We start from the raw sequence: 13,067 nt of genomic DNA, 5'->3' as shown, positions 1-13,067 counted from the left end.
TGTTTCTTGTCTTTTAGTATTTAAAGAGTTGTAAAAGGCATTTTACGGTTCCCAAGAAACACTTATGTGACATTTATATGCTAAAAGACAAGATACATGAGCGCATGTATCAAAACATAGTTGTGCTTAATCGTTTCCCTTTTTATATTACCGTCCAAATTCATCGAAACTTCCCGGTTTTGCTAAAGTGCAAACCCCACTCTTAGCCACATGGACGCGTGCTTGATGGCGTTCCTCTCTCTCTCTCTCTCTCTCTCTCTCTCTCTCAGAGGAAGGCCCATACAACACGTATCTTTAGTCAACCTCACACCCACCGTCAACAACACAGCAACAACAATATGAATAGGCAGCCGGGTGACTTTCATTTCATTTGTCCTCGGGTAGTTGAGCGATCTGCCATTCCCGAAACTACTCCCGTTAATTGACGACCCTCCATCCAGCTTCCTTCACTTCTCTTAATTTTAAACTAAAAAACATGAAACTGCCGTTTGACCTTTTGCTTTCCAACGTACTTTTATTTTTATTTTTCCTTAGCAACTGAGTCTCACCTCCGACTTCTTGTATACATATATAAATAAACTCCGAAACCCAAACAAACAAAGACGCAAGAAAAAAAATGGCGAGTATAGAGATGGATAAAGAGCGGCTAACAGCAGAAATGGCATTCACCGACTCATCATCGGTCGTCATCAAAATCCGGCAAAAATTGCCCGATTTCTTACAGTCAGTGAAGCTCAAGTACGTCAAATTGGGTTACCATTACACAAACAATCATGCCATATATGTGAACATTGCTGCTTTAGCTCTCTTCCTAGCCGTGGCACTTCGGCTAACCGGTGTCCAATTCCTAGCCTCTTCTTCAATTTTCCAAACATGTTTCTGCCATGACCCAGCCACCATTTTGGCCGGTTCGGCTCTCGGAGCATTCCTCGTCGCCCTATATTTATTCAACCGCCTGCGAACGGTTTACCTCATAGACTTCGCGTGTTATAAACCGGAGAATGAACGTAAGATCTCCACGGAGGAGTTCTTAGAGATGACAGAGAGAAGTGGCGGTTTCGAAGAGGAGACTATTCGGTTCCAGAAACGGATAGCGAAGCGGTCTGGTCTGGGAGACGAGACGTATCTCCCACTGGGAATCCAGTCTCAGCCCCCGAACCTAAATATGAAAGAGGCGCGTCTCGAGGCAGAGACAGTCATGTTCGGTGCCCTTGACGCACTTTTCAAGAAGACCGGAGTCCAACCGAAAGATGTTGGGGTTTTGATTGTTAATTGTAGCTTGTTTAATCCAACCCCATCTCTCTCTTCTATGATTGTTAACCATTATAAAATGGGTTGCGATGTTAGAAGCTTCAATCTCAGCGGGATGGGTTGCAGTGCAGGTTTAATTTCAGTGGACCTGGCCAAAGACCTCCTCCAGGCTAATCCTACCAATTACGCTGTGGTTGTCAGCATGGAGAACATTACCTTAAACTGGTATTTTGGGAATGACCGTTCGATGCTTCTCTGTAACTGCATCTTCCGAATGGGAGGTGCGGCTGTCCTTCTATCGAACAAGCGGAAGGATAGAAGAAGATCCAAATATGAACTTGTACATACAGTTAGAACCCACAAAGGAGCAGACAACAACAGCTACAACTGCGTCTTTCAGAAAGAAGACGAGAAAGGAACGGTATTGTCAAACAACCAGTTACTCCAGAAGCTTAAGCTGTTAAGAGTTAGTCGAGATTTTATATGATGTGTGGCCGTATAAGCCCGTACATTTTTTAAAATGTACCGTACAGCCCACTCCGTAAGATGATTCCAACATATTAGTAAGCACGTTTTGCCCCAAAGATAATTTCCATAGGATAATCTTAACCCTCCGATCTATGGAAATGATCATGGGGGCAAAACATATTTACTAATATGTTCCTACAACAAATGGACAGTTTGGATCATTATCGGGAGTGGGCCATACTGTACTTTTTGAAAAAATACGGATTTATATGGCCACACATCATATGAAGTCTCGGAGTTCGTGTTATTTAATTGTTTATACTTTGTGCCGCTAGCCAATAGTTATACACCATGTGAAGCAATCAATTACTCTAAAAGCTTAAGTTGTGTGTCATTTAATCATTTATACTTGAACAGGTAGGGGTCTCATTAGCTAGAGAACTAATGGCAGTGGCCGGGGATGCTCTGAAAACCAACATCACCACATTGGGTCCATTGGTATTGCCATTTTCCGAGCAATTCAAGTTTCTGTCAACTCTAATCAAGAGGAAGTTCTTTCTGATGAAGGTGAAGCCTTACATTCCTGATTTCAAGCTGGCGTTTGAGCATTTCTGCATACACGCAGGGGGTAGGGCGGTCCTGGACGAGCTGCAGAAGAATCTACAGTTGGCAGACTGGCACATGGAGCCGTCGAGAATGACCTTACATCGGTTCGGGAACACTTCGAGCAGCTCGCTTTGGTACGAGCTCGCTTACACGGAGGCAAAGGGGCGTGTTTCGAAGGGCGATCGGGTGTGGCAGATCGCGTTTGGTTCGGGTTTTAAGTGCAATAGCGCCGTTTGGAGAGCTCTGAAGGGTATCCCTGCTGTTCGAGCAATAGGAGGTGGAAAAGAAGAGTGCAATTCTAACCCTTGGGCAGACTGTATCCACAAGTACCCAGTTAACTTTCCCGTTGACTAGATAGGAAATCTGATGTAACATTTTTTATTTTTTTTTGTCTTTTCTTGATTTTTTTGGTGTTTACTTTTTTGTATTTGTATTTGTATTAGTATCCATGTTCGATCCCTTTTTTTTTAAATACACTCGTTATCAAGCACTTTAACTTAACTAGTAAAAATGCACGTGTGACCCAAATATCAGTTAAAATAGTGCAAAATGAAGTGGCAAATCTAATATTGGACCTGATTAAAACGAACTACCTAGAAAATAGGTCCTCAACTAAAATTTCAAAATTATGATACAAAAAAAAAGTAACCACACCTATAGTTGGGTTTGGAGGAACTTTTTCTGTCAGATTTTGTTGAATAATTAAAGGAAAGATCTTTATTTCAGCCAAATCCATGAGCTCCGATTCTTCTAATCCTTTGGCAGGCCTAAGGCTACAACGCTTTGTGGTGTGCTTTGGCTAATGCATCTTTAAATTTCTTTATCTGTGAAATTAAAAGAAGGAGCGTCAAAGATAGTTGAAACAAAGAAAAGAGACACCCAAACATTGTGAAAGAATTGATTAAAAAAAACAAAGAAAGAAGGAACAATCACTTACTGTAGCATTTGTGTAGTTGAAACTGCAAAGGCGGCCATGGGTTCCTCTGTAAAATCGGAAGACGGGTAGAACATGGAGGTTAGTCTATATAACACATGGATTTATGATCCTCATAATTCAATTGAAGGAACTGGACAACTGGGTTTTGCTCAGCAAACTGGCAAATCTGCAAAATGAAAGTGAGAAAATAGATAAATCTATCATTTCTCACTTATTCTCAAGAACAAAGAAGAAAAAGGAAAGCAGTGATTTGAATACCTTTGGATGCAGAGCTCTGCAACCTCCACAAGCAGGGGAATAGTATTCAAAGCCTCCGTGTATGTTGAATTGATGATTTTAAGTTGCCTCCGTGTAGTTCTTGTCCTATCATTTTTTCGAATAGTATTCAAAGCCTGTCCAACGCTAGTCACAATTGCAATGATGTCTGCAAAAAATTGAAGCATATATTGGTTTCTTTTATAGATAATGGTTAAGTAGAATTTTTTTAACATTTGCTTACATAAAATTAAAGTATGAACAATATATGGCAATCATATGTTGTGAGTACGAAATTACCTTGCGGTACTAGATATCTGAATCATGAGAAATAAAGAACGGGTCCATCTTTTTGAGAAGCATATCATTTTAAAAATATTTCTTTGTAGACAATATTTTTTGTATATGTTAGTAGTGATGATATGCTTGTTGGCCTTATTAGTGCTTTTGTCGTATGCCTTGATATACCTCTTGATAATGCTACATAGAGTTGGCCATGAGAGAATACTGGCTCCGGTAAATATACGCCTACATGTGGAATTGTTTGTCCTTGAGCTTTGTTGATTGTCATTGCAAATGCAAGGCGTACTGGAAATTGTTTTCGCTTAAACCGAAATGGATATGCCTCATTTTCAACTGGACATAGAGGTATTCTTGGTAATAAAATCTTTTTTCCTCTGTGTTGGCCGGAAGAAATTTCAGCGAATATAATGTTGGGTTTGAAGCTCAAACATGTTAATTTTGTTCCATTACATAGTCCATTTTTTGGGTCCAAGTTTCGAAGCAACATGATGGGACAAGATGTTTTTAGTTCCAATTTGTGCAGGGGCAATCCATTCGGAGTAAGTGAGTTCATAAATTCTTCTGGATAATAACCATTTGTATCATTTGTAGCACTATCGTAACTGTAGTATGTTATTTCATGACCTTTGCATTTGTCAATGATATATTTATTTATATCATCAACATATTCATTCTTTGTAGTCAATATTCCTCTATCTGCAAGAAAGTTAGCATTCAATATTTGGTTATCCAAATTTGGAAAAATCAAATCAATCAATTTCGTTCTTATTATCTTTGCCATCTTCGTATTCAATCAACATCTCATTGGAATCTGAACAAGATCACCAGAAACTGTCTTTTCATCACCATTACCTATTCGCAACAAATATTCACTGAATTCATGATCATTTTTTGCACGCATATTTTTTGTTAGTGTCAAAATTTTCATATTTTTCCACAAATATGATCTGACCAAACTTGTATTAACAGTTTCTTCTTGTGTGGCCCGTAATACAACTAGAAGAACTTGTCTGAAATCGCCTCCAAAAACAATAACTTTACCACCAAATGGTAGAGATGATTCCATAATATCTTGAAGCGTGCGATCTAATGCCTCTATTGCATATTTTTTACACATTGCTGCTTCATCCCATATAATAACTACAGCTTCATTCAATAATTTTGTCGTACCACTTTGTTTGGTTATGTCACATACGCCATCCACTTTAATATCAATTCGTATTTTGAATCATGAATGGGCAGTACGACCACCTGGAATAATGGCAGCAGCAACACCAGAGGTAGCTGTTGCAATAGCAATATTATTTGATGTTCTAATCTTAGCCAGTATTGCTCTGTATAAATATGTTTTTCCAGTTCCACCAGGTCCATCAATAAAAAAAGTTCCATGGTTACGGTCATGGATACGCTGCATTATTATTTCAAAAGCATATTTTTTATCGACGTTCAAGTGTGAAATCGCCTCTACATCTTCAGCAGGAGTTACAATAGATTTTTCTTCAAGGATTTCTTTCTGCATATCATCTGATCTACATTCTTTGGACAACTTTGGCAAATCATAATCTGTTAATTTCTTTCCCATACTTTTGAGGAGGTCATTGAGTTCTTTTAATACATAATTAGCCTTCATGCTAATATGAGTCTCCGGAACGTTTCTAAGGTCTTCAGCCATATGAGGTAACATCTCATCCCACAAAGATCTAACATTATTTGGTTCACAGTAAACTAAAATTGTAGCAAACAATCTTCGTAAAGATGATGCCATTGCAAAGGTTGATGCCTCTTGTAAATAGTTGAAGATGTCATTGTCGTCTTCTAGAAGTCCTTTTTTCTGCGCTGACTCCCTTAATGTTGAGCATAAATGTCCATTCACTGTTAATAAACTGGTGAACGATGTAGCTCCACGAATGTGATTTAGTAACATTCTCAGGTAATATCTTTCACCTTCGGATGGATTTACAGATCTTATTCTCCCAATGGCTTTTTGTTTCTTTCTTTTGGTTCAAAGGTGACCACTTTTATCCCAAACATAATGCTCACGGAATTCTCGATAAAGATATTTTTTTGCGTCATCGTCTACAATATTCATATTAAAATATTCTGTCAGCATAGTATGAGTGAGATGCTCCTGTTCTAGAAGTTGTGGTAGCCTTTGATTTTTCCAATAGGTTACGAGCTGTTGGTTAGGCAAATGAAGCTGTAGAGTTATAACTGACGGAGAGATTTTATACAAATCAAATGCATAGATTCTCCAAATAGCATCAGGCGGAGATAGCCATCGAGCATTTTGGAAAGATTGAATCTCATCAATCATAGCTTCGGCTTCATTCTGTATGATTTGCATTGCTACTTTATCATGCCATTTGTATATGTATTTATACAAATACTTAACTGCTTTGATGCTCAAACAAATCTCAACATTTATATGGCAATTATAACATCTAAGCAGATAAGGATTGTTTGGAACGACCCATCTATTATCCAAATATTGATTTCGAACATATACTTGTTGTCCATTGCATCTTCTGCGATAAGTAGCATAACCGTCTCCGTCTTGTTTGGTTGTTTCACAAAATGCTCTTGGATAATGAAATTTACACTGCCCATCTACCATACACGGTGAAGTTGGTCTCAAATCCCACATGGACCATGCATCATGTGTTTGACAGCTATTGCAAACAGTAGAGGTTCAGTATTTTTGTCTGGGAGTTCGGCACATACAATGTTATTGTATTCATCAGGATTTAACATCTTGCTTTCTTTTTGCATTGTAAGTAATAGATGAGCATGTGGTAATCCTCTTTTCTGAAATTCAATAACATGTGCATGAGCTATTATGTGACCGAGAGCATGCTTTTCAAATAGCTGTTTCTTGAGATCGTCAAATTTTCCTTTAAATACCCTTGTTGTTAGATCAGGTCTATTGTATGCTTTTTCACCTGCTTTGAAGTGCAACACTATCTCCTCCCATTCTGGATTACATGTCATTGTAAGGAAAATATCAGGTTTACCATAGTGTTGAACTAAAGCCATTGAATCTAAGTATCGACACCTCTTGTCTCGAGGACCTCCAATAAATGATGTCGGTAACACTATTCTTTTACCAATTTTGCACCCTTGTGTCTCCCCAGCAGCAACACTGTCTACAATACCTTGATACAGATCTGCACGGATGGTACTTTGATGCTCGTAGAAATAATTTAATCGGCCTGTTTAAATTTTTACATATATGTCGACCACATATTGTTGGAATAATCAGCCACTGTGGATAATATTCCATCTATAGTTATCTCTCGTTTGGAACATAAAAGCATAATATTCCCGGCAAGAAACATCCTTTGTGCTATCTCTTTTGTTGGTTATTGCTACACAATAATTTGTTACATATTATTATAATGAATAATTTTATGAAGAATTATTATCATAAAATTGAAAAGTGAAAATCCGATGTAGGGGGGTCCCAAGTTATACTAGAATGGCAACACAATGAGGAGGGAGAATATGGTTGTTTTAAGAAATAGAATCTACCGATTTTAAAACCTTTAAACCGATTTTAAAGTTAAGAGATCAAGAATCAATATTCAATCATACAAGTTAAATCTAATGGTGCAATGCAAATAAAAGAGCAAAGAGATAGAAAGAGTGCACCCGAGATTTAAAGTGGTTCGGTCCTCAAATCCGAGGCCTACTCAACTCCACCAACCAAACCCGTTGATGGCTTCACTATTTGATCTTCTTAACCTTGGCGAAGATCGAATGCCAATTACAATAGCTTTAACTTTGGTGGCTATCCTCACCCTGGTAGCTTTAACCTCGGTGGCTATCCTCACCACGGAGAATAGGCTACGCTTCTCCGAATACTCGCCCTAATACAACACTCGAAGGTTGAAAGAAACAAATGAAAAATCCCTCACAAGGGTTACAAAATGGATGTACAAATTTGAGCCTATGATCCAAATCCTAAAGATGGTGATAAGAGGCACAATTGAAGTTTGATTCACTCTTGGATATTCAAATGAAATTTTAGAGTGTTAGGATTCATGGTTTGAATGTTTAGAACACCCATATTTATAGGAAAAACAAAATATGACCGTTCAGTGGCATTACGGTAATTTCTGGAAAATTCCCAACGGCTCAAAATCCGACCGTTGTAGTGTTCTCGGAGTTCCGAGAATATTTCTCGGAGTTCCAAGCAAATTCTCGGAGTTCCGAGAATACACAGAAGTTGGAAAATAGTCTACTGGACCATTTCTCGGAGTTCCGAGAATAATTCTCGGAGTTTCGAGAATTCTCGGAGTTCCGAGAAAAACTCTCGGAGTTCCGAGAAGCCTATGCAGAGCAGATTTTCAATTCTGTTTGGGCTTCCAATTCTCAACCAAGATGGGATTGCTATGAGGGTTCCAAGGTGTTGGAACACACAAATACAATCACTTGTTTATTTAGGGTGTGTGAGATTAACTTAATTATGCCTCTAAAAACCTAATCTAGGTTTGGATCAATTACATTCTAAAAGACAAGAAATGGTCTTCAATATGAATTTCTTTATGTCTTCAAGTCTTCATGACTCCTTGCTTGATGACTTTGGCCTTCCAATTAGTGGTCCAATGTGGGCTTCTTGGCCTCAATCCAAGCATCCTTGATCTTACTTTATCATGATCTACAACTTAGACAAACAAACACATTAGTGATAAATGATCACTTGTGTATTGGAATCATCAAAACAAGATGGGAATGCCAAGGTAAAAACCATTGGGCTTACAATCTCCCCCTTTTTGATGATGACAAGCACAAGAGATTTTACAAATCAAGGCATATACTCATTTCTCATTTTTCTTACTCTAGAGACTTTACTCTAAATTCTTCTCCCCATTTGTCATCAACAAAAAGAAGGGGTAAGAAAAACAAAGGGTTTAAAATTTACAATTTTAAAGCTCCCCCTTTTTCAAAGAAAAATTCAATTTTAACTCCCCCTAGTTAAAATAATTTACAATACAAGAGGGGTTATCAAAAAACCATACAAATGAAATATATTCAACTTTAAGTTCAAAAACCCCTAATCTACACAATATGAATAAAATCATATGGGGGTTTTGGAAACCCAAGATTTCTTGGTCCCACATCTAGCCCTACTCTTGGATGCACATTGGAATTGGTAATGACCATTCATTCCACAAAAATGGCATTTAACAAGAGGGTTAGATACACTAGTCCTATCATGATAAGCATGTTGAGGTCTAAGACTAGTTTTACTTAGGATTATGTCAATAATTTTATTTCCATTTAGAAATCCATGTAAACATAATCTAAGTCTCTCATTTTCATTATGAAGATGGGATGTTTGAACTAAAAGCTCATTTCTTTCATCTTCATAAGAATTGGAGGAGCTTGCCATATTTTGAAACTTTACAAGTTGGCAAGTTTTCTCATCCAAACTACCCTTAAGGGTATCAATCTCAAGTTTATGATTTGCAAGATTGACTTGTTCTTGAGATTTGGAAGAAGATAAATCAATTTTCAAAAATTCAAGTTCTTTTTCTAACTTTAAAATGGATTTTTTAAGAACTTTGTTTTTGGAAATTTGGGAGTGCAAAGTGTTACACAATTCATCATAAGATATTTTTTCACTATCGCTACTTGATGATTTACAAGATGGGTTAGAGTTTACCTCATCTTCATGGGTGAATGTCATGAAGCAAAGATCATCTTTTTTATTTTCTTCCCCTTCACTTGAGCTTTTGCCCGATGTGCTTAATGCATCCCAACCGGCGGCAAGAGCCTTATGCTTCTTCCAATCCTTCTTACCCTTGTACTTAGAGGAAGTTGATTTTAGAAGTGGACAATCCGGTCTTTTGTGTCCAATCTTCTTGCAATTGAAGCATCTTAAGGCTCCATCAACATCACTTTCTTCTTTCTTCTTCTTATCTTTCTTATGCTTCTTTCTCCACAAGCTCTTGAATCTTCGTAAAGCTTCTTCTTCGTCACTATCCGCTTCACTTGATGAGTCTTCCTTGAAAGCCTTGAGTGCTAGGGATCTACTTTCCCTTTCCTTCTCCTTTGGCTTCTTCTCCTCTTGACGACTTGTTAAGAGCATCTCATGGGTGATGAGAGATCCTACAAGCTCCTCTATGGTTAGCGTCTTGAGATTTTTTGACTCTTGAATCGCGGTCACCTTTGGATCCCAATGGGGAGGAAGAGACCTAAGTAACTTACTCACAAGTTCATCGTTAGGATAAGATTTACCAAGATTAGCTAGTTCATTAGAAATTAGAGAAAAACGAGTATACATTTCGAAAATACTCTCGTTTGGACTCATTCTAAACATTTCATACTTGCTCTTTAACAAGTTAATTTTGGAATCCTTGACTTGTGATGTTCCCTCATGGGTAATAGCAAGGGTATCCCAAATAGTCTTGGCGGAATCAAAAAGAGCAACTCTATTAAACTCCTCGGTAGCTAAGGCACAAAACAAGGAATTTATTGCTTTGTAGTTCAAATTTGCTTGCCTTTTCTCTACCACATTCCATTCTTCAAATGGTTTGGAAGGTACATTGTATCCATTTTCAACAATGTACCAAAGTTCCACATCTATCGAAAGAAGATAGATGCGCATCCTTGTTTTCCAATGTCCATAGTTTGACCCATTGAAGAAAGGAGGTCTAGTTGTGGAATGGCCTTCCGGAAGTCCGGTTCCAATTTGGTGTGCCATTTCACAATTAGAAGTTGCCAAATAAAATCTTTCCCTAGTTAGATTTTGAAATAACTTTCACAAAAATTTTAAAATCTTTTAAGAGCCAAGGCTCTGATACCAAGTGAAAATTCGATGTAGGGGGGTCCCAAGTTATACTAGAATGGCAACACAATGAGGAGGGAGAATATGGTTGTTTTAAGAAATAGAATCTACCGATTTTAAAACCTTTAAACCGATTTTAAAGTTAAGAGATCAAGAATCAATATTCAATCATACAAGTTAAATCTAATGGTGCAATGCAAATAAAAGAGCAAAGAGATAAAAAGAGTGCACCCGAGATTTAAAGTGGTTCGGTCCTCAAATCCGAGGCCTACTCCACTCCACCAACCAAACCCGTTGATGGCTTCACTATTTGATCTTCTTAACCTTGGCGAAGATCGAATGCCAATTACAATAGCTTTAACTTTGGTGGCTATCCTCACCCTGGTAGCTTTAACCTCGGTGGCTATCCTCACCACGGAGAATAGGCTACGCTTCTCCGAATACTCGCCCTAATACAACACTCGAAGGTTGAAAGAAACAAATGAAAAATCCCTCATAAGGGTTACAAAATGGATGTACAAATTTGAGCCTATGATCCAAATCCTAAAGATGGTGATGAGAGGCACAATTGAAGTTTGATTCACTCTTGGATATTCAAATGAAATTTTAGAGTGTTAGGATTCATGGTTTGAATGTTTAGAACACCCATATTTATAGGAAAAACAAAATATGACCGTTCAGTGGCATTACGGTAATTTCTGGAAAATTCCCAACGGCTCAAAATCCGACCGTTGTATTGTTCTCGGAGTTCCGAGAATATTTCTCGGAGTTCCAAGCAAATTCTCGGAGTTCCGAGAATACACAGAAGTTGGAAAATAGTCTACTGGACCATTTCTCGAAGTTCCGAGAATTCTCGGAGTTCCGAGAAAAACTCTCGGAGTTCCGAGAAGCCTATGCAGAGCAGATTTTCAATTCTGTTTGGGCTTCCAATTCTCAACCAAGATGGGATTGCTATGAGGGTTCCAAGGTGTTGGAACACACAAATACAATCACTTGTTTATTTAGGGTGTGTGAGATTAACTTAATTATGCCTCTAAAAACCTAATCTAGGTTTGGATCAATTACATTCTAAAAGATAAGAAATGGTCTTCAATATGAATTTCTTTATGTCTTCAAGTCTTCATGACTTCTTGCTTGATGACTTTGGCCTTCCAATTAGTGGTCCAATGTGGGCTTCTTGGCCTTCAATCCAAGCATCCTTGATCTTACTTTATCATGATCTACAACTTAGACAAACAAACACATTAGTGATAAATGATAACTTGTGTATTGGAATCATCAAAACAAGATGGGAATGCCAAGGTAAAAACCATTGGGCTTACAAAAAGATACATGCATACCATTCTCATGGCATAATAATGTTTCAAATTCGGTAAAATTATCACAAGAGACAATTGTTGTGCGTCTGCCGATATTTTGCTGATCGGATCTTTTTATGCCTTTATGCCAACCCGTTTCTCCATGTGGGAATAATAATGGATATTGCAATGGATCGTAACAACCAAAGTGAGATTGAATTCTACAAGTACGTCCAGAATGTGATTGAAGGATAATATCTCTTGTATGCAAGCTGTCATTGTTGACTCCTTCAATCCATATTGTGGCGACTTGTGACGCTATAGGAGCATTATATACTCGTTGATCCAATTTACAATCTTTGTTGATGATGATGATACAATCCTCCAGAGAGTCATGATGTTTTAAGCTTCTTAGAAATTGAGAATAAGGATTTATTTCCAGAATTGAAATAAGTTTATCAACGACATCTTGACGAAGATCAGGTATGTGATGTAAACGATTATCACTTTCATGGTCAGTATCATAGAAATATAACTGCAGAAATTTCGAACAACTATCTGTTGGCATGAGCGATGGAATATAGTGGTGCAATTGTCTGTGAATTTTGAATGTATATACACCCTTCTTCAAACTTGTCATATTTTTATCCACATGTACACCCATTGAAGTAAAGGCAAAAGCACTATTATATCCGCGAACAAGTTCTTGAAATTTTTTGCAATCTGCTTCTTGTTCAGTGTATAATCGATACAGCTCCTCTGGTATTTCATTAGTATGTAAGAAAACCTGTCCCTTTTGACAACAAAATGTTGGAGGCTCTCCTCTGAAGCGCTTTGCTTTACAATAAACACAGTCGACGTCTTCGCTCAACTTATGCACATCCATCAATTCTGTAATGATATAAATTTAAATGAATAATAATAAGAATTTCTTCTGATTATGACTAATCATCAATTATGTAATGATTTTTCTTCACCCAGATTCTTCTTTTTCTCATGTGTCTCTCTTATTGTTTTTGATATATGTTCATTTTCTGCATTTTCTGCCTTCCTTTTTAAGTATGCTTCTCTACTTTGTGCTCGCTTCTTGTCTCTTTTTTCTTCTGCCCAATTTGCATATTTTTGACTTTCTTTAGAATTCTTTGACATATTATTTTCT

The 13,067-nt window shown here is 37.6% G+C and overlaps 4 protein-coding genes across 4 annotated transcripts; 1 reads left to right on the top strand and 3 right to left on the bottom strand.

Annotated features, from left to right (window-relative positions):
* The first annotated feature begins 589 nt into the window (after nucleotides 1-589).
* Nucleotides 590-2,820, top strand: LOC143883632 (3-ketoacyl-CoA synthase 1-like). The gene is made up of 2 exons (XM_077386978.1): nucleotides 590-1,672; nucleotides 2,137-2,820. Exons 1-2 carry the CDS (start codon nucleotides 617-619, stop codon nucleotides 2,677-2,679), a joined length of 1,599 nt encoding a protein of 532 aa, XP_077243093.1. The 5' UTR covers nucleotides 590-616; the 3' UTR covers nucleotides 2,680-2,820.
* A 559-nt stretch (nucleotides 2,821-3,379) lies between these two features.
* LOC143883028 (ATP-dependent DNA helicase pfh1-like) lies at nucleotides 3,380-4,937 on the bottom strand. Its single transcript, XM_077386399.1, has 5 exons — nucleotides 4,778-4,937; nucleotides 4,619-4,672; nucleotides 3,986-4,516; nucleotides 3,521-3,686; nucleotides 3,380-3,428 (listed from the first exon to the last, which is right to left on the bottom strand). The coding sequence occupies exons 1-5, from the start codon at nucleotides 4,935-4,937 to the stop codon at nucleotides 3,380-3,382; spliced, it is 960 nt and encodes a 319-aa protein (XP_077242514.1).
* An 885-nt stretch (nucleotides 4,938-5,822) lies between these two features.
* LOC143883027 (uncharacterized) lies at nucleotides 5,823-6,434 on the bottom strand. Its single transcript, XM_077386398.1, has one exon. It carries the CDS (start codon nucleotides 6,432-6,434, stop codon nucleotides 5,823-5,825), a length of 612 nt encoding a protein of 203 aa, XP_077242513.1.
* Nucleotides 6,435-6,451: 17 nt separating this feature from the next.
* On the bottom strand, nucleotides 6,452-12,794 carry LOC143883026 (uncharacterized). The gene is made up of 2 exons (XM_077386397.1): nucleotides 12,140-12,794; nucleotides 6,452-6,984 (listed from the first exon to the last, which is right to left on the bottom strand). Exons 1-2 carry the CDS (start codon nucleotides 12,792-12,794, stop codon nucleotides 6,452-6,454), a joined length of 1,188 nt encoding a protein of 395 aa, XP_077242512.1.
* Nucleotides 12,795-13,067: the final 273 nt, after the last annotated feature.

Source organism: Tasmannia lanceolata, unplaced genomic scaffold, assembly GCF_043159265.1.
Source record: "Tasmannia lanceolata isolate RefF3 unplaced genomic scaffold, GAP_Taslan_0.1 ptg000008l, whole genome shotgun sequence".
NCBI classification, from domain to species: domain Eukaryota; kingdom Viridiplantae; phylum Streptophyta; class Magnoliopsida; order Canellales; family Winteraceae; genus Tasmannia; species Tasmannia lanceolata.
Note: the sequence above shows the minus strand (reverse complement) of the source record. Positions and strands in the feature narration are given on the sequence as shown.